This window comes from Parambassis ranga, chromosome 18 (genome assembly GCF_900634625.1).
Source record: "Parambassis ranga chromosome 18, fParRan2.1, whole genome shotgun sequence".
In the NCBI taxonomy this organism is placed as follows: domain Eukaryota; kingdom Metazoa; phylum Chordata; class Actinopteri; family Ambassidae; genus Parambassis; species Parambassis ranga.
This window is the reverse complement of record NC_041038.1, coordinates 5,349,168-5,370,868: the sequence shown is the minus strand read 5'-3', so window position 1 is coordinate 5,370,868 and position 21,701 is coordinate 5,349,168. Positions and strand designations below refer to the sequence as shown.

The following is a 21,701-nucleotide window of genomic DNA, read 5'->3' as shown; positions in this document are numbered from 1 at the left end:
TTACTGTATTATTTCGTTATCATCGTCATCATCATCATCATGCTGAGTAGTGGCTGGGGCCTGACGCCTACCAATGCTGCTGCCGAGGAAGCTCAGAGGTGGTCGAGAAGCTTTAGCAGGAGGAGGCCCCATGGAGGAGGAAGTGGAGGCGGAGGAAGGGGGCAGGGGAGCCACAGTGGCCCTGACCTTACCATTGGTTCCCAGTTGGCGACCCTGGTTCTGCAACTGAACACATATAATGTATTTTTTTAAAATGCACTCATTTAAACATATAGGGTATTTGATATCTATATGGCCTACATCCTTTACAAAAGTTTACAAACAAACTTATTGATCCCCGTTCCCCCGTTGTACATTTGAATTCAATTAAAATAAACATTAGCTTGCTGATATAGAAAAATAAAATAAGCATGATTCATAAGAGAAGCTAAAAAGAGAGACTGGTGGACAAGAAAAAAAAACTTCAGGGTTAGGTTCCACTGAAGTGAGTAAAGAAAGAGTGTGCCAAAGAACAGAGCAGAACAAAAGCAGAGTGGATTAACATTTTCTCTGTGTTTTGCTGCTGAAGTGAACTATTTGCATGTCAGTAGCCTTATCAACCCTGATGAGTCACAACCAACAGCTATGCACACACTCTCGGATCAAAGAAGGTCTCAGTTGTTGAAGGGATCAAATGTTATAAAAGTTTTAAATGAGAATCAGAAAAAAAATGTGTTTACTCTGAACAATTACTGTGATTACTCATGGTAGTGAAATTCAGGTATTTAGTATTTTTATTAAGACATCTTTGTTGACACAGTGGATAGTATTCAAATGTTCCATTTGAGCTATATTTAAATTGTCTCCCAGTATAATGTATGAGCTGGGTAATTAGTTGGTCTACACTTTAAAGAATTTCATATAAGAATGGTGTAAAAAAAAACAGAAACTACAGCACTTTACAGCACTTTTCGGCATCTTTATTCTGTTCTATTTTTATCTATAAGATAAAACAAGAGTGACTCACACTATCCCGTTTCATTGTAATCATTACACTAATTTAGATAATGTAAGTACTATCAGTACTTCAACCCAACTTTTGAGTTTGAATGCATCCTTGTATGACAGCTGCAGTCTACTTTTGTATCAGATGTTTCAATAAAAACATGGTGACATTATAAATGACAAGCCATTATAAAATATTAACCAGGGACTTTTTATAAAATGTCAAATGTCTGACTCTCTACATTCTTTTATCTGATAAATTACACATATAATATAATGTTGTTGTATGTTTGTGTATTTGAGCATTTCAATGCCTGCATGCATGGAGTGCTGCCATCTAGTGAGGAAATTAGGAAGTGAAACTTGAAAATTGTAAAACTCAAGCCACTTTGTGATTAGAAAGAATATTGTGTGGTGTCTCATGACTCATGTTAAACTCCACTTGTGTAATAATTGAAATGAGCAGCTGCTAGTGACCTTTATACTGTCATAAAGCTGTGTGATTACCTGTCGTGGCTGCTGGCTGGCAGTGGTTTTAGTGCCCTCTAGAGTCTGAGGCTGATCTCTGTGGGCAGCTGCTGGTTGGAGCCTGGAAAACAGCAAAAACCTCCAATACATCGGTATCATTTCCATTCCTATAAATTGTAATGTATCCTCCTCCTCAATGTGACAGTGCTGCTGTTAACCTGTATGGGTATCGTGGCTGTAACAGACGTCCTCTGCTCCTGAGGTGCTGGTAGAGGTTACTGATAAGTGACAAAGGATTTAACACAAACTCCTCATCAAGCTGGGTGAGACATCCCTAGAGAGACAGTAAACACCATCAATCGGCAAACAAGCACTATTTGAATTACACCGTTGTTGAAGGTCAGCTAACCTGTACTGTCTGCATGGCATTAGGTGATGGGTCCTGACCTAACATGGGCATTGAGCAGGGCAGCAGCAACTCTCTGCAGACCACAGGCTTCAGGAGGAGGGAGAGACATGGGGATGGCTGGAGAACATAGTGAGAATACACACCTGTTGTACAGATGCAGACTATAAGTGAAGGCACCAAGACCGATAGATGGACATCTACATCCTCTCTGTGTGTCTCTCAAACATGCACACACTCAGACCTGAGCCTCCAGTAGACTTCTGAGGTGGCTCCACCTGTAGCAGCAGGAAGAAGTCACGACTCTGAGAGAGATGAAAACATATATTATCATATGTTGTATTGCTTACACAGTGGAAGGGTAAACAAGAGCGTCAATCAGATGGCGAACAGTTTAGATGAAACCAACAGATTAATTCTAAATATATTAACACACCCTGAGTGTTTGGCAGACAGCATTAAACAAGTTGTGGTTGGCCTCGATTTCATCCCAATCCAGCTGCCAGCATGTTGTCGGGCGGATCACCAGTGGCAGGCCATATAACACACTCTCACACACACCATCTGCACGCAGAACCCTGGATCACAAATACACACAGACGTCTTTTGTCAGTAAATCAAGAGTGAAGGGCAGTGGAATTAAATGTTTTCTGTCCTTTATGACTTCATTGCTAAAAATTGTTGTCAAAGAAATGTTTGTCCTTGCCAAAATCCACTTTGCCAGGATACTGTCAGTATGCAAACACATCACATCAGAGGGAAAAGAGGATGACATCATTCCCACCAAGGTGAATTAGTTAACAGTGTGACCTGTTCTCCAGCTTCATTTACATGCCCCTACTCATAAGTATGTAAAGCACACACACACACACACACACAGCACAATAATTTCAAGTCTTTCTGGTATGTAAAACACACACACATTCTGTCTCACACACACAACAACACATTACTTCCTACTGCAACTCCTATGCAAATCAGGGGAGAGGTTAGCTAATGCAAATCAGGATACACTTGAACTTCTGCTTTCTATCATCAGTGGAGGAATTTATAGGTGGTTATCTTGAGTGTGTGTCTGTGTGTACATTTTTTAGTGACATCATCTTTTGAAAAGCGGACGGGTGTTTTGTTGCTGTTGAAAAGCATTCAAAACAGTGTCACTTATATGAATCAAAGAATTAATTTGCTTGATATATTTTCTTACAGGATGTGTTGTGATAAAGTTAAAACATTTCTGGACTGGGGTTTTTAGGCTCAACTGTAGTTGTTATTTCCAACATCAGAGCAGATGACATTGGCAGAACAAAGCTCACTCTGATGATGGGAAAAATTAATCAAAAAAATGTTCCACTACTCCCTGCTCTCAGAAAGGAGCCATTCATAGACAGATGGGGTTTTAGTGGATGCAAACAACATTACACGTGACTGGTGGTGCATACATACAGTACATCCGTCTTTGAAGGGTTGGTATGACAGGATGGGAATGAAAACACTTCTGTTGTATTCAGAGATTCCTATTGCTTTCATTTTATAGCCTGCGGTTGCTCAGTCCACAGTGAGAAGATTGCAACCCACTCTTACTTGATTGCTCTCAGTCTCTGTGGTGTTGGGCTTTGATTGGCTGAGCCCTTAGTGACAGGCAGAAAGTCCCGAATGCTCTCAGTCTTCACTCCCAGGTTAGGGGTCAAGGGGATGAGGGCGGGGCTTATCAGGCGCTCCTGCATGTCACACTTCACACACACTGTACAAGTACCATAGGAGGAAAACATATGTGTAAAAGACCAGTTTTTGAAAGCCAGATGTCAATTTACCACTGTGATCATATTATGTGTGCTGTGCACAAACCAGCTGAGCTGTGTGTCTGACCTGGATCATGATTTGCCAGTGGGCTTGGCAGCAGAAGGTGGAGATGCTCTTTGTCTCCTCCCTGTTCTTGAAGCCATGCTTTCAATACCATCTCTATGGCGAACACACTGTTTTCTACTTGCTGCAGGTCCACCTCTGCCCCCAGCATCAGAGAGTCTGCAGAAACATAAAAACAAGACAGCTCAAGCAGAGAAGCTCAACTTTTATTTGTTGCCTCTAGGTGGCAGCAGCATTCAAGTAATCCAATCTATAGTAGACTGTAGTCTCAGTGACTTGTGCAGACAGTGAAGACGTTTGAACTTGTTGCCATCTGAGGGACTCAAGACACTCTGGCTCAACTTGAAGCACCCTAAAGCCTGCCTGGATGAGAGGACTTGGCAGTGATTTTATGAAGGGGAGGCTGTGTATTGGATGTGAAGTGACTGTAAAGAAGACAGGAGATGCAAAAAACACAGTAGCCTAGTCTTAAGACACTGGCTTTCCTTGCGATTTTTTCAGTGGCTGGGCCTCATCCCATAGAACAAAACAAATTTACACTGCTCTCCGTTCCTTTCCCAATGATTTTCATCATTAAAAAACAGGAATGGAGACCCTGAGGACCTACCCCACCCTCATCTCTCTGTTCGCATCCACCAATATCCGTTTATTATTGCAAACTAGACACAAACCTCTCCCTTCCCTCTACTTGCTGTTTAATAGTTAATGACCCATCAGGATAACTAATGGGGCTAAAGAGAGAGCAGAGGATCAGGAAAGCCTATGAGGTTACAGAAGGAGGAGAGGTTGACAGAAGGGAGGATAAGTTGGATAAGAGCAGAGAATAGACAAAGTATTTAAAACTCTCTCTGCCAGTAAGTTTAAGGAGAAATAAATTAGAAACTTTAAATTCCTAGGCTAAAATATGTCATAGCTTCTTTCATCTGTCAGAGGCAGCTACAGTACGGAAGCTATTTTTGGTTCTGGGCCAAAGTTTGCAGAAGTGCTTCATCGAGAAATAAGTACTTCATCTAACGGGAAAGAATTATGTTTCATACTTTTTTGCTGATGGATGTTTGTGGTCTGATCCCTGCCGGGTGAAGGAAAGAAGGATGAAGGCTGAGTGAGAAAGAGTTTGGAAGACTAAGATTGTTACAAAGCATGTACTAATGGCACTTTTGCTTTACTAGTTCTCCTTTTATGTGTCAAAAAAGTATAATGTAAAGTCAAGATGCTCTACTTTCACCTTGGTAAATACGTGGGATCAGCATCTCACTGTAGGAGACTCAAAGAGGAAGAATTGAACTGTACAAAACAGCTGGGATAACTTCAAATTAACCCAACTATAATCAGAGAGAGGACTTGTTTTTACATTTATAGAAATGGTAACGGAGAAGATAAGAGAAAAATCTTTGAGAGATGGACATAGATGGAGGAAAGTAGGTTGGAGCATATTGATCGCCATTCCCTCCACTAATGTCTGTCTGGGGAGTAGGAATGGCTAAGTAAGAGAGAAAGAGCTAGAAAAAAGACCATAAATTATGGAAGTTGGTGGGCATAGAAAAGCTGGGAAAGCAAGTACAAATTACAGAAAGAGCAAGAACAAGAGGAGGCAAGAGAGAGGGCAGCAGAAGATAAGATGGGTGCAGTCGGTGATGGATGATGAAGCACACTGTCAGAAGTGTTTGTAATGCGCCTGCATTTGTATGTGTGTGAGAGAGATAAAGAGGGAACGGAAAAGGGGGTAAGGAGGAAATGCAATCCATTGCTTCTCATCATGTGTGTATAACTGGTTTCTAGAGAAATACATTACAGACTGAAGAGAGTAGGTGAGAGTAGTTAACCCTGACGTGTGCGTTCAGGGAGAATGCAAGGAACTGAAGTAATGATGAAATAATACTGCCTGTTTCTCTCCAACAGGCTTATGTGCATTCATAAAGAATGTGTTTACACTGCTAAATCCTCCGACAGTCGCTCCTCTTCTCAATCTCTGCTGAGTTCATTAAACATGTGTTTACTGCAGGTATGCAAGCAAAAAAAAATCAATTACACGTTATCTTCCTCCCCTCCCCACACTATCTTCCCTCTGTTTCAATTCTATTTGTGAGAGAGATTAAGACACAATTTAATTATGAGCCAGCATGAATGGTTTCTCTGATCTAGACCTCTAAATGTGACTCTGCTTCTCATTAGGATGCCCTTCAAGTATGTACTGGTAAAGGGACAGTCTGACTAAGTACAAGGTTAAATATTCACAGTGGTTTAGGGGTTCCAGCACCACTGAGCAGTGATGTAAGTCTTGATCATGGATACACAAATGTGAATTTGAAAAGTGAATTACCGGTATATACAAAAAACAATACAGTCATGCTGCGGCTAATCCTTTGGATGCTACCCACACCCAAAATGTTTTTGTCCTTTTATAGTGCCTCAACTAGTAGCTTTGTAGGCTCTACTTCAAATGATCATGTTTTTCCATTTGGTTTGTTTGGACCCCCATTAGCTGATGTATCTGTTGCTGACTCATCACATCCCTGGAAACATGTACAGGATGGATACTAATGCGCTCTTTACTAAATTGTAACATTAGTGGCCTCTTGTGTCCCCATCTGTCTTATTATCTCTGACCATATCCCATAAAGATGACCCATACATGATTCTAGTTAAGAAAATGTGCAACACCACTTCGGCATTTTGCCTCAGTGGCCACATTACTGTGACATTGTTAGATCTTTGTTTCTGCTGATACCTGATAGGCTTTTACTTTCATTTGCAAGTTGGTTAAGTGGAGGATAACTATATTAGTTGCTTTCTTGTTTTCTTCTCTGAGCTTTTCTTTTGAACCTCCACTCTCTCCAGCCCACGCCCAGCAACGCTTTCTATTATTCTGTGCATTAGGAAGAGCGCATCAACCTCATGAACATCGACCAACATGTAACATTAGCTTGTGGGGGAAAAATTAATGACACTAATGCTTTACTAGAAGCGGAAGCTAGTCTCTTCTCTACAACCGTGTTTTCACTCCGTATAGAGATAAGCCTCTCCAGACAGAGATAATGGACACTGTGCTCTATAATGATGGGAATCCTCATAAAAGCTTCTGGTGATCCTTTTACCATTCCAAAAAAATCATGGTAATGAGCTAGAAGTCCATCAGTAGTGGAATTTTCCTTTTCTTTTTTTAAGTTACGTGAACCAATTTAAGTAGATGTATTGTTCGAAATTAAGTGTTCTAAATGTCTTTCTTTTAGATTTTATCTCAAAAACCCTAAAACTTGGCTTCTGTAAAAAATAAAAATAAATCTTCTCTTGCATCAATGTGTCAAATTAATATGGTGGTGAAGCAACACTGCGCTCACCCTGTCACACACTTCACAGAGTGTACATAAACATAAAGGAAGCGCTGATGAATGTCTGTCTGTGGAATTTCCCTCTGACATCCACATTTCACTTACAGAGAGACACTGACAGCACACGCTCTGTCCTTGCTTGTCAGTCTGTCTGTGTGAACCTTAATGATGAATAGCTCATTGATGTAGTTTGAGACTGTGACAAATAGGACATTGATCATATAGGCTGAAACACAGGCACTCAACAAACCAGTGCCTGTGTGACCTAATTGCCTTGCAGTCATTTCTGAAAACCCATGCGGTTATAGTGACAATTAAAGCACTTGAAGAGGACAAGAGGACGAGGGGGAAAGACCAGGCCTTCTGGTTTTATCCTCAGTGACAGTTCAATGATAGGACAATTTGTGTACAAGTTTATTAGGTATGTTAAATGCTTTCACCTATAATAATATAAAATACCAACGAGAGCCACAGGTTCTGTTGGAGATTTGTTAGCATCTGACTTCAATAAACTAGATTCACATATAAAAAGCCATATCAACCTATACATATGAGTTATTAGTTCTTAAAGAGGACTGTAACTTTGGTCTTGTTTTCCAAACCCATCATGCTAGATTGAAACATGGCAAACAGATGGAGTGAAGTAAAGTGATAAAAAAAAGATCCAACTGCCTGGTTTCAAGCAGAATCTGGAAATAGAAGATGGAAAAGAAGGACATAGAGCCTCTGAAAGGATGGCAGCTGAATATCATCTCTGAAGCACTTGAAAAATACGAGAGGATAGAGGATAAGAAGCCATCTGCAGACTGCATTTCATGGAGGCGGGCAAGAGAAGGCTACAGAGGCGCAAAGGGAATAATTCCCTGGGTTTAAAATGAGCCTTTGCACTACATTTGGTGCTCATGGCCTAACAAGTATATGTTTCTTTAACAAAAAAAAAATCAAACTAAACCGAACTAAAATGTCATGTTGAATAAAACATCTATATAGCTCTAAAAGGTAGAGAACAAGCTCACAGTGACTCCCACACAGTTCTGTCCTCAAACAAAAAGAACTATGAATGCATAGGCCGCATGTAACAGCAGGAAAGATGATGAGTGCCAGAGCGCACTCATAAAAGAGGGTGAAGAGAGGGGATGAGAGCAGACAAGGAGATTGCAGAAGTGATAGCCAATAACAACCTCAAAAAATGGAGGAAATGGTTTGAAAGCCAATGTGTAGATGTAGATTGAGACAAAGACAGGCTTATGAGCCGATGATGTTTACCAACAGGTGATCAGACAAACAAAGCGAATGTCAAAAACAGGATATGAAATAAAATACTGAATCAAACGATATATTTTACATTTGCAAGAAACATCAGCAAGTATGAGAGGGGGAAGGGGAATGTGTCGTTAGATGTGATGACAAGAAGAAAAGAGCTTTAGAGAGTGGGTTTTGGAAGGCAGGCACCACAAGGAAGATTAACTGATGTTCTTTAGTTACAACTTCAAGGGGTTTGAGCTAATGTTGCTGTTTATGAAGACATGACCTAACCTTAGGTATATGAAAATTAAAGACTGAGGCAACTGATTTAAAACTGCTTTGTGGAGATAAGCACATAAGCACCTATGTATCTATGTAGCTACCAATCCTGACGGTACCAAGGGCAGAGGAGGAGGATTGACAGAGCAAGACAGAAGCAGACAGATGCAGGTAGGCAGAAAGCAGAAAGGAGAAACTCTCTGGATGTTTAAAAGCAGTAAACCCCACAGAGGAACCCTTTACTAGTTTTAGTTTTGCTCACTCTTCTGCCTCTTCCTTACAAACCATCCGTGCAAGAAAGAGCCAAAGAGGAATAAATGAAACTGCTTCATTTGGCTCCCATAATACATTTGAAACCCTAACCCTGCAAACCACAACTACAAGAATCAACAACAAGCCCCACCCTTTATATCCTGTCATGAATGTCTATCTGGCACTGCTGTATATTTTATAAAGTCTTTTGACAAAATTACAGTATGTATGTGTCAATATGAAAACAAGTATGACATTGAGAGGGGCTTGATAAAGACAACCATGTGTTTAATGTGTGCATAATGCAGAGGAAACAGCCAGAGTCGGTGTGGTGCTAATAGGTTCCATATCCTAGTGTGAACAGTGATGCCAGTCTCCATCTGTATGACCACCAGCTGCTCTGCTAATTCGGAGGTGTGAAGAGCCTGACCTTGGTGTTTTGTGTGTGTGTGTGCCTGATGTTCACGGAACAAATAATTCATACAATGACAGAATCCTCCTCCTCCTTGTGTGGTTTCTCTCAGTGAGTGTTTTGCAGTAGCTTCAGTTACATGTAGGCAGGAGGTCTGGGTGGGGTTTCCTTTTGAACACCTCTGTGCACTTCTATCCACCGCACATTAAACTAAATGAGCTGACTGTGATGGAAAAATACCCTGAATGAGACAGAAAGAAACAGAGGCTCAAAATGATACTGGGTTGAAAGACTGCAGGTGTGTGGTTGCAATAGAAGCTGAGAAAAGAAAAAGCCTAAGTGGAAATTTGTTTTCTGCTCTGCTACAAATTACTCAAAAATGTAGGGATGTTGTTTTTCATAACATCCCACAGGAATTGAGTTCACACCGCTGGCAGTTGTTAGCTGTTTTCTGTAGACCCATCAAGTACTGAGCAGATCAGAATTCTGTAGGATTCAGAGTTGACACACAAGTTGGCAGTGGTTCCTTTTTGAGGTGCTGTATCATGACAGCAACAAAAAACAGATAATTGTGCACTAAACTCTGATGTCAGAAGCTGAAAAACAATACCACAACAATCAATTAAAGGCAGCAGCATGGTGATGTATATAATGAAGTAAGAAACCAAGGTGGAAAGTAATAAAAAACCCCACCACCACACCCCACCAGTCACAAGGGTGTCCTGTTTTCAAAACAAGGAAGTAATAATTTCACAGGCATGAACGTCAGATAAACTTATGACATTCATTTTTGTACAGGAAATAGGACTGTAGAAAGACTGGGGACAGAACGCCAGGCCTGGCTCTTTGACATCTCTAAAAATCAGTCAGAGTTCCTTTATTTGGATACTTCACTGCTCACATAACTCCCAAAAGAGAAGAAATCAACTGAGAAAAGTACAACGAGGTTTCCTCTGGGGATTGACGGAGTTCTTCATTATTATTTTAATGTAATACAAGGAATATAGCTCATTGTGAGCCCTCAGGACAAAGACTTGGCTTCCCCTTTTATGATTCTTGGATATGGGCCAGTGGATTAGAATCCGCTTCTCAAGGGACAAAAATTTTCACAGTCATTATTCTTGAGACTGGATTTCTGGGATGTGTGCTGATCCAAGTGCAACTGTGTGGGGTGTGGAAATGGCTTAAGTGTTCTGAAGGAGGCAAATAAGGAGAAGAAAACACTTCTAAACAAAAAGAACATTACTGTTTCAACATGGCAGTCACAGATATAAAAAGGCATAAAGTACATACTCCAGGCAGTGTAACACTTAATATGATCACACAATGTAGAACACCCACTATCTTGGCAATGCGTCTATGTGTAGAATAAAAGTAGAGGCTGAGAACAAGCCCTCCTCACTGCCTATATTGTATAGACATAAAGAGTTTGACATTTTTCAATATTAATCTACTGATTTCTTAAACATAACCTGTTTTGGGTTTTGGTAATGTGTACCAGCATGCTGTAAAAAAAGGCAAAGTCTAATACAAAGTGCCTTGTAGACTATGTTTCAGAGTTACAGATTGCTATAAAAAAGAATTTTGCTGAGTGGAGTTTAGTTTTAATCTAAGCAAACACACTTTTTCTAAAATCACATACTGATTAAGGCAGAGGAGTACAATAAATCTAGGTTAATACATCATAAATCTATGGTTATACAAGAAAGATAAAGCAAGTGGGAGATAAAAGGAAAGAGGAAATGGGGTATTTTATACAAGTATGCAAGTATTAAGGAAGAAAGAGAAACAAAACCAAGAAGAAAATGTCTTCTTTCTCATAAAAAGAGACATATGAAAAGAGTAATAGGGAGGTGAAGGAGGATGAGTAGGCATAGTAGCAGAAGAGTTAGGGAAAGAGGAAGAACTCCTGTCATTTTTCTGTTACGCTTTAATGGAGCAAGGCAGCTCCTGTGAAGAGGGATATGATTAAAAGAAAAGTGAAAATTATATGGTGAAAATTACACTGGGATAGACCACACACTTATATATACTGATATATAACAAATATATCAGTACACGCAAAGGAGTGGAGGTGCAGAGAGGGACAGCACATTTCAGTTGTTTAAGGACATATTTAACAAGAGACCAGCAAGCAAACAGTTACACAAATTACATAATCAGATATAAACAAAACACATTTAAAATTCTTTCAGTCCTTTTTGCAACAACTGTCTTCTCTGTCCTTTGTATAAGCTACTTATCTCTTGTACTAAGTGGACAGACAGACAGCTAAAGAAAACAAAAATCCAGAGCTGTGGTTTGAGGTGAGTGAGAAAATGAAGAAAAGGAACAGAGTGAGAGATGGAAAGGGAAGAGAAGGGATTAGAGGAGATATAATGGTCTTTAATCCTTTTCTATTGAGAGATGGATGCCAGAACTGCTGATGGGGTGTCAGTTTGAAAGAGCTATTTATTCCAGATATGAGTCGGGTTTTAGATTGCCTCTACCTTCTACTCTACTGGGACAGAATTAACTCTTTTATCTGAAATGTTGCTTTATGAAGTCATTCTGGTTATTATTATAAATCAAAGTCATCCTATCCAGAAGAAAAAAAATAAAGGGGATGTAGCTCAGTGGTAGAGTGTATGCTTTGCATGCATGAGGTCTTGGGATCAATCCTATCCTATAATCTCAAAAGTCAAAAGCATTATTTTATTTTGTGGTAATGTGTAAAAGTTCCCATGCTGATAGGAGTATACCCGTGAACCTCTCAAAACAACATACTCTCAGATGGGGCCTGGGTGTGCGAGCAAAGCGATGTTTACCTCCAAGCTAAAGAAGCAATAAAGCTGGTTATTGATGTGAGACTGATGGGTGGATATATGAAGGATAGATCAATGACAACCTCCACAAGCTATGAAAGCCACTGAGGAGGATGGGTAAATAGAAAAAGGCATTTAAAACCTGGATTTAGGTGCTAAATATATGTGGGTGAACCAGCTGTTTTGTCATTTTAAGAAGCATTTGCCATCTTGGAAGTTGAATAGAATAAATTCCTCGACAAAGCTGAGAGGTGATGTGAAAAAGCCTGTTTGAATGAGTATTTGTCACAATATGATGATGAGTAAAGACATTTTGTCAGCTATTTGAAAAGGATTTACAGGACGGCTTGAAAAGCATACGTCAGATGGATTTTTATAATACTGCACGTTATCATGAAGCACAGTCCTGACTAAGAGAGTTAAAAACACACATACACAAGTGCATTGGTTTGCATACAAATAATATGGAGTATGAATGCACATAATAGATCCTGCGGCACTAAAACTTTTTCAGCATCTCATTTCTCTGTTATTTGGAAGCAATTGTAATTGGTGCTAGCTTGGAAGTGTTTGACGTAGAACATACAGACAAGTATGCAAGACACATCAGGCCTATAGAAAAGGGTATCACTGTATGAACGCTCAGTAAAAACCAACATTTCAAGCCATATTAAATATTTTTATAGTTTTCACTGCTATTCATGTTTGGTCGTGAAGCAAAAACGAAGGGGATGTAGCTCAGTGGTAGAGCGTGTGCTTCGCATGTACAAGGTCCTGGGTTCAATCCCCAGCATCTCCAACTTTAACATTTCTTTGCCTATAATGAAAAAAGTAATAACTTCTTAGAAATTACATACTTATATTCACAGCCTTGTCGGGCATCATGAATGTTATAAAGGTCCCAATGAAAACACAACAGCTTATATAATGCTTTAATCTCCCTTTAATAGTCTATTCTCTAATCTAAATATCTAATGCAGGCATCAGAAATGAAAAAAAAGAAAGATTTAAACAGTGTTAAAGCTCACTTTCCAGAAAACACTGATGATCAGTTCCAAAAATACCAAATGACGACATTTTGAAAAATGTGTCATTTTCATCAGAGGAGTTCAAAACATTGACAGTAAAAACTATGGACAGAGCCTCCGTGACGTCACCCGTTTGTTTCTGAAGAGCCGTTTTGAGGCTCGGTGGGAGGTTCCGGGACGTTGATGACCGCCGCCATGTTGGCAGCGTCACGTCAACTAAAACTCCGAATATGGACAAAGAGGGGGAGCACGAGCGGGGTTTAGGGGGGCGGGCGATCGTGGAAGCAGGAAACTCACGCTGTGATACGTCAACTGTCTGTCACTCAAGCGGCAACGCCCATAATTAGGCGTAATTTTAAGTCCGAATACAATTGAAACGAGCGAGTTGTAAAAAAATTCACCCCCCCTACAATTGACACTAGAAGAGAACCTATCATCTGAGACCACAGCGATTTTTTGTACCAGGCTGTAAACATGTTCTTTTCTGCTGTGAAATCGGCCATTTTAACATGGGAGTCTATGGGAAATTACTCGCTTTTGGAGCCAACCCCCAGCTGTTGCAGCGTGAATTACAAGTTTTGACACTTCCGCATGGGCTTCCACTTTGAGCCCCGAAGGTTGCCGCTTGGTTCAAAAGCATGTGATAAAACATATGCTTTATCAGGCTTCCAGTGCCAGCCTCTCACGTAAAGATCCATCAGATATGTAAAGCTGTCCAGTCTACTAAAGTACAAATTGTGTGGAAGTAAGTTGTCTATGTCTATGTAGAGTGCATGCTTTGTATGTATGAGGTTGTGGGTTTAATCCCCAGCATCTCCATTTTACAGGTCTACTTTACATGCAGGGACCAATTGAAAAAGCATTTAAATGTAAAAATGCACCGATAAAATATAAAGGCTATGTTGGATATCAATTAATCCACCATAATCTACAAACATTTTTAGTTTTTTATTTGTTGATAAAAAAAGAAAAGATTTAATTTAATTTAGGAACAGTAAGTATAGACAATAAATCTCTTGTGTTTTTAAACGGCTCAGAAATTGGGATAAAGCTCAGGGAACAAAAATACAGGTGTTCATAATGATAATAATCCATCCCTGCATGTGCCTATGTGTGTGTTTCTTTGTGTTTTCTTCTTTCTTAGAATGCAAACCAAGACTCGCATGTGATGTGTGATCATAAAATAACCACAAATGCTAAAGCTTGAATGGAAACTATTGATTGATCCGGTGCACAAAACATTCGCATGCACTTGTAATGAATTCACAGACGGAGGGACTTAGAGAGCTAGAGAAGAGTTCATATTTCTTTAGTCTGCAGGGAGGAAAGTATTGAACTGCTGAGACTGGCAGGAATGTCCCACGGCATGCAAAATTTATAGTGGATCTGATTCATCTATTGTACACTACTATCTGGTTCTTACTGGAGATGGAAAAGTCTTTCTGTTAGTAGGTGAAATATTTCTCTGAGTGTGAAGCATGAGACACACACTCACACACAAAATGCAGTTTTGGCTTGCAATCAAGAAGCTATTTGGGTTCATGCCAACTCTACAGTCAGCCTCAGGCAATGTCACTCCATGTTCTTGGCTCCGATTAGACAAAAGGCCAGAGGGCATCTGCTTACCTACTGATACCACTATCAACACCTGTCTGTCACAGTTCCTGTGTTGTCCTCCTTCCTATCTGTCTAATCATTTCTTTTTTCAATTCTTTCCTGTCAGACTTTGATTGTATTTCTCCTTTTACCTCTCATGCTCTCTTACACACTTAGGCCCCATCCACATGGAGCCGGAGCTTCAGGGGTGCGAAAACGGATGGAAACGGTGTTTCCATGTTTCTGTGTGAGGACGACTTTTTTGAAACGATGACGCCACAGCTCCACCTCCCCCTTAACCCACATGCACACACCCCGACAACAACAAACGAATGAACTTGTTTTTGCTTTAACAGCATAATCTTCTGCTCCTCTACTAACACAGCGAGCAGAAGGTGGACAATAACTGTAACGTTTTTAGTGTTATTCTGTTTACATTGCACAAGTTTTGTGTGATTGCCCCATATCTTCTTTTCTGCTTTTGAAATGTTCTGTGATGGCGTTACAGGTGCACTCACAGGCCTGGGATATATATACTACTGCAATATCGGTGGTTTTGTGTGGACGACTTTGTCTCCGTGTGGACGGGGCCTTAGTTTGGTTAAAGTATTCTCCTATGCTTCCTTAGTTTGTGCCTCTATTCCATCAATCCTTTTTCATTCTCCTCTTGTCATTGAGGTCCAAACATGTTTAATTAATTAATTGCATCAACAGAATAAGCTGAAGAAGGTCAACAGAGATTAAACACACAAAGTCAACACTGCATAACACAGAAGCTCCCATGGGGCAACCAGTAACAACCTTGTTTTGACTGCTTGCTGAAGCAGAAGCTATATACTTCTGGCTTGCAAATATTCATTTTATACTAGTGACAGAGTTTGTTTTCTGGAAAAGTTAATGTACAGCCCAATTCACTCAGTATTAACTCGGTATTCCTATTATTTGAATAATAAAGTTAAGCCGATTCCTAACTGTCACTGTTTTTGGGCCAATAGGAAAAAAACGTTGTTGATGACTTTCCAGACAATACTGTTACTCAGTAGCCAACACATGAGGTCTATATTTGCTTCAATCTAAACAGTAGTTGAACCATTAACACTATGTGTGGAGATATGAAATTAGCAGCAATCATGCTTTTACCACTGCACAGGGAATATTTTCTAATAAAACAGCTACATGAAAGACATCAGTGGTCTAGTAGTACCACTGGTGTTGATATAATTACAAGGGTATATGCCATAATATCAAAAAGCTTAGGTGATTTCATCTTTCAAAACTGAGAAAACAACAATGTGGAGGAACACAGTGATCTATTCCCAGCAGCTAAAAGGGTGTAGCCCCCATCAAAGTCATTCTTTAAACTGTTGCAACTACAACACCATGCTGCAAAGGCTCCATTCCAAACAATTCTCTGCTGAATGGAATCACTTCTTTATATGTACTAAATAGACTAAAAAGCATATCTCATGTGGTACATAAAATAAATACAAGGAATTTCTACTTGAGGCACCGGAACAGGGAGGCTTCCAGGAAATTTTTCCTCAAGATACATACACTCAGCTCCACTGGCCCCTTCGATTTTACTAGGACTACACAGCTCTGTTTTGATAGACCATGCCAAACATGCATCAACTGCTGGAGGAGCAACATTTAACAAGGAGACCTGGGACAAAACCACAATGTTTTAGTAGAATGTCAGCTAAGTTCATCAGAATCATATTTCCAACACCATACACACTTCTGAGTAACCTAGTTACCATGAGTTCAGTAGTTCATGTCACAGATACAGAAAACTATTTATTACCATAGAATAAATAGTTTAAATAGCCCATAAATATTTTTAACAAGAGTGGTGGCACCCTTCTCTCTTAAACTTGTTCTCATTATTTATTCCTGCTTGTTTGTTTTAATTTCTTGTTTTCGTTTTTCACTTTCTGCGTTTTTTTCTGCCTCATCTATTTCCATCCAGTCCTCATTGCACTTTACTTACTCAGACTACAACGCTTCAACTTTACACAAACATGTATTTACACAAACATGACATAATTATAAAATAAGGCTCTCTGAGAGGTTCTATAAATTGTGACATGTGTTGAGTGCACAAAACAGTAAAAATACAGTGTTAGAAATGGGCCAACAAGACATAGCTCAGCAGGAGATGATTAAGAAAGCACAAGGGAAAAGTGTGTGGAAAGAGCGGGGGAGTAAAGTCTGTTCAGGAAATAGATAGCAGACCTCGATGTTGTTTGTCAATGCTCTCTGTGTGTTGGTTCAAATAGAGTTATATGTGCTTCTAACACAGTGTGTGGTACTGCATGTGCTCTAATCATTGTGCAACTTTACATGCACTTGATTGTGTCTTTTACCTTCAGTCTCAGCGTGTGTAGCTTCAGGTGATGAAGTGTCCTCACCCCAGTTTCCCGTGCTATGGATTTGCACTACCAGGAGGCGTTTCAGTGAGAACAGGTCAGCATCTTTGAGCCCCATCTCCAACTGACGAACAATGCTGCGACCTGGTTGGCTGGTCAACACAGTAACCTATAAATAAACAAGGAGGGCAATAAAAATACATAAGCACAAGATGACCTGCAGGATAAATGAATTAAATAAAGGTTAGGGGTTGGAGCCTCTGTAAATTTCCCCCAGTTTACTGTCCTCCCTACTTTAAAATTCTTGTTAAAATTTGACCTCTGGAATTTAACTGACGATCCAAGGGTAACTGACCTCAAAACAAGAGCTCATCAGACTATAAATAACCTGAAAATCATCCTCTGAAAGCTCTGAATATTCATACCATCATTTTGGCCAGAAGTTGTGTTTTAATGACAAGTCATTCTGCAGATAATAACATCACTGCACTGTTGTGTAACAACAGCAATGTCGGCCTGTTTCCTTTCAAAGTGAAACCAACTATGTTGCTTTTCCACAACCACATCAAAGATGGATTTTTCCTCTTATTAATAAGCCACATCAATGTTCCTCTCCATAATTTTTCAGAAACATTTCACATCGAATTGTTCTTTATGACAGATTACATCTTCAGGGGAATGAAACACAACATCACCACAAGAAAGCAATCCTTATATATAAAAGGACAAGACGTTACAGTGACTTAATTGAAGGCATGATGTCAGTGTCAAAGTCAAACCAATTCCTGCCCCCAACAAAAAAGGGACAAGCTATGTGTCTTTACCTCCGCAGGCATTTCACACACATTCCTTTAATCTCTTATTATGACCCAGCCCTACCTCACAGACATCACAGTCATGTGGACAAAATAGCTTTAACTTTTAAAATGACATACTTTTCCATTATTATCTTAAGTCTTAGTGATTTCTAGAACTGAGATATAATTTATAAATGCACAATACACTGCAAAACATATGCTACTTTTTAAAAACTAAGATTTTTGCGGGCCTCTGGACAATATCCTAAAATAAGTACTCATATCTGCTAATGAGAAGACATGAAATTAGCTTTCTGTACCATTTACATGCCTAATGGGGGGAAAATGATAAGCTAATTTTAGGCTGATGTTGAGCATCCTGCTAGAGCACATTAACAGTACAGTAAATAATGGTAATAAGATTATTGATGTGTTCTGGTGTCTTCTTCCGGCTGTTTAGCCAAAAGTGGATTGTGCTGCCTGATGCACATCAACAAGACAAAAAACACATGAAGGCTAGAGCCGTGTATATGGAAGGTTGTATTCTATTAGTGTATCAGCAACGCACTCACAAGCATGCACAGGGCCACGTCTCTGCTTAGTGTCTCTCTGTCTCCTAATAGTGCTATTCATATCTGCTGCTGTCAGAAACAGTGGGTCTTAGTGTAATCATCTGTCTACAGCCTCCAAAAAAAAGCTGGCTGGATTTGAGAAATCCTCATCAACAACTCACAGCACAGGGTTCAAAGGACATGCTGTTCAGATTTAAAAAGAAGGTTATAGTGGTGATTGGCTCAGTTTTCAGCTGGCATCAGTGCAATATTTAATTTGAACAGGTACTTTCAGAAATGTCAGATAATTCTTTTTTTAACCTAAACTGACATCATTTGTTGATATCAAAAAATGCATTTCTGTATCAGGTTCTGAGCTCACAACTGTGCAGAGTAAAGAGCCTACAGCTGGCTCTGAATTATACAACAAAAATACAAAGCAATGTTCTAGGATGCCGGTTTTAAATTAAGTGAGTTAGATAGAAAGTAAAAGATTTGCATAGATATACATTTTCCTTAAATGAAATTGGGTTAAATATTTTCCACACTTTCACTCTTTGTGACAGATGACTAGATCTTCTAGCAGTGCAGGACTAAGAAGTTTCTCTAATGTCAATTTTACAACTATTTCTAGGCAATGGTTCAGTAGCAGATAAATAGAGTCCTTTTGCTGTTTTTGAAATGGGTATGAGCTGGCTCTAAGTGGACTGCCCATATGAGACGTGAGGAGTTCTTAGGCACTAAAATGGACCCATTGACAGATGGTTTAAAAACATGCTAATGAGATTCCAAATTCAATGTGTTTTTGCAGCTGCTAATTTAAACTGAATTGGACCTTAAGAGGGCTCATTTAACAGGTAAAAGAGGAACCTCTTTTCTACATTATCATGAAGTACAAAGCTTGAATATCAAAGGGAATCTTTTCAGTCTGAGCTGGTCAGCAGCTGAGGAAATGATCCTTTAAAATGGGTTCTAGAAGGGAAAAAAAGAAAAATTCAAATTAAAAGTTGCTACTACATACTATCGTTATCTAATGCCAAATTCATACAGGTCATTTTGCTACAAAAAAGCTCAGAATGAATAAGAATACAGCTTGAAATAGTGGGAATATTTAATGTTACAAGTTTACGTCCTCGCTCATGGATTCTTTGTCACTTTATGGTAATACAAATCACGCCTTCATTAAAATGGTCAAATTTGTTTGCACCTTTTTCTATTGACACCAAGTTTTAACACCTTTTAAGGTGTGATTTTTATGATCAGTTTTTAATAGTTCTGGATGTTTTCTGGAAGTGAAATGTGCAGTCGACTTTATTAAGATGCCCTTAAACAGTTACATGGGGCTATAGCTCAGTGGTATGCTGAAGTCCTGGGTTTAATCCCCTGCATCTTGAAATCTCATGGCACCAAGATATGAACTCTGAAATTGACTCTAGATCACATAAAGTGGTGAAGGTCAGAAGATCACTGTAGCGAAAAAATAGGATGGAGACCAGTGGGAGAGCACATGCTTCACATGTGTGAAGTACTGGGTTTAATCCTCTGCATTTTGACCTCCTGTGTCAATATCTGAATGGCACATTTTCTGTTATTCTCTTGCCAACAGCTGCAAGCCTAATGTAGCAATACATGCCTAAAAGAAAATCCCAAATGAATGAAACACACCTACTTTATGGAAGACATTGATATTTTATACATGCAAAGAGGCAGTGCAAGGGCAGCTAACCAACTATCCAGCTAATACCATTCATTTTTCACAATGTATTATTTTAAAAAGAAATTGCTTTGGATATAAAAACCTATCTAAGCTCACCTCCACAGATATGTTGTTGCTGGCCTGGGTGCCTGCGCTGGTATGTCTGACGTACTGCTTGAACTGCTGCAGACTGTCTAGAACTGCCTGTCGTAGCAGATCACTTGCTCTGGCTGTCCCCCTGATACAGCCTTCACCTGTAATAGACCTCAGCTCCTCAACACAAGAATGCAGCCTGGCCAAGTTACCACGAACTGCCTAAAAACAGAAATGACAGGAAGAGAGAAGATATAAAAATAAGAGATAATATGGGTGACAAAATACAGCAATGAGAAAAGAATTGATGTAGAAGGTAAAATAGAACGCAATAATAACAGAGATAATGTGTTTTTCTCCGCCTTCACAATCATTTCACCTTTTTCTATCTTACCACAAATGGCAGCAGACATTCCTGCTGCCGGCTGATGGCATACAGGCTGAGCAGGGGTATCCTACATGGTCCATCCAGACTGCAGACCAGGGACAGGAAGTTGTCTAGAGCATCACAAAGCACTGTACTGGTCTCTGCCCAACACGGTGGCAGTGCCTCTACAATCAATGCCCTGGCTGGTTGCTGTGGAAATAAAGAAGACCAAAAAGCCAAACTCCCAGAGTTGGAGGAACCACTTGGCCTTTTTCTGTTGTCCATGGACACCTGTAAACAATAATCACAGCAATCGTGAGGACAAAATATTGGCCCGTGATAAGTTCATTCTACAAAGGGATGCCCTTCACTTTGGGATAATGAGGTGGGGATGAAGACTTTTCTCTTTCTGTATTATTTATATCTCAGTGAAAGAACACTGGTAACACATTCTTTTCATGAAAGAAAAGTCATTTCACTTTTACAGCTTCATCATCATCAAATGGAAAAAGGTCCATCTGTGTGCACCCACGCATCACAGAGGATGTGGTCCAAAGTTAAGAGGGGGAAATCCCCACACTTTGGTCAATCACTCCATCTGAAATTATCACATGAATGATCGTAAGAGAAGGGAAATCCCTTACTTATCGACATCAGTGTCAGACAAGATCAGTGTTTCCCCCACATTGCTTTAGTTTTTAGTAGAACCAAAGAACAATGACTGTATTGTGTGTTGAGCGTAAGCACAAGTTGATCAATTAATTGTAAATCAACAACAAATTTATGTTAAATCTTATTCTACACAGGTAGAGTCATGATGATCATGATGATTTGATCATTTTCAGGTTCTTACTTCACTTGGATCATGTTTGACTATACACCTCACCTCTAGCTCTACACGTAACCATCAAATAGACACAAGCAAAATCTGCTTTAAAAATTTCTGGTATTGCATTTACTGTAAAAGAAAATTTTGTTCACAAATTTTCTGCTTTCGGCTGTGTTATCACAATGAACCTCTGCTGATACCCACAAGTACGGTAAGTAACAACCAAGGCACAAACAGCACTATACCTTATCTGAAAAAATCAGGGGCAGACATGGCAAAACAAGTACTTGAAAGCTCTGGCCGCAGTTATCAAGGAAAAAGCCACAAGCAGAT

General features: G+C 39.6%; 1 protein-coding gene and 1 non-coding gene across 2 annotated transcripts; one reads left to right on the top strand and one right to left on the bottom strand.

Annotated features, from left to right (window-relative positions):
- Positions 1–20,824, bottom strand: m1ap (meiosis 1 associated protein). Its single transcript, XM_028429771.1, has 11 exons — positions 20,567–20,824; positions 20,197–20,394; positions 17,033–17,204; positions 3,725–3,880; positions 3,440–3,599; positions 2,295–2,436; positions 2,103–2,163; positions 1,862–2,004; positions 1,671–1,786; positions 1,492–1,573; positions 1–225 (listed from the first exon to the last, which is right to left on the bottom strand). The coding sequence occupies exons 1-11, from the start codon at positions 20,822–20,824 to the stop codon at positions 1–3; spliced, it is 1,713 nt and encodes a 570-aa protein (XP_028285572.1).
- On the top strand, positions 12,770–12,841 carry trnaa-cgc (transfer RNA alanine (anticodon CGC)). Its single transcript has one exon. It is a non-coding gene; the product is annotated as a tRNA-Ala (tRNA).
- Positions 20,825–21,701: the final 877 nt, after the last annotated feature.

Coding starts and splice junctions, on each gene's coding strand:
- m1ap (XM_028429771.1), bottom strand. CDS start 20,824: ATGGACAACAGAAAAAGGCCAAGTGGTTCCTCCAACTCTGGGAGTTTG. Junction 2,437..3,439: donor CAGAGACTGAGAGCAATCAA/GTAAGAGTGGGT, acceptor TTTGTGATCCAG/GGTTCTGCGTGCAGATGGTG. Junction 1,574..1,670: donor CAGCCACGATACCCATACAG/GTTAACAGCAGC, acceptor GCTGTTTTCCAG/GCTCCAACCAGCAGCTGCCC.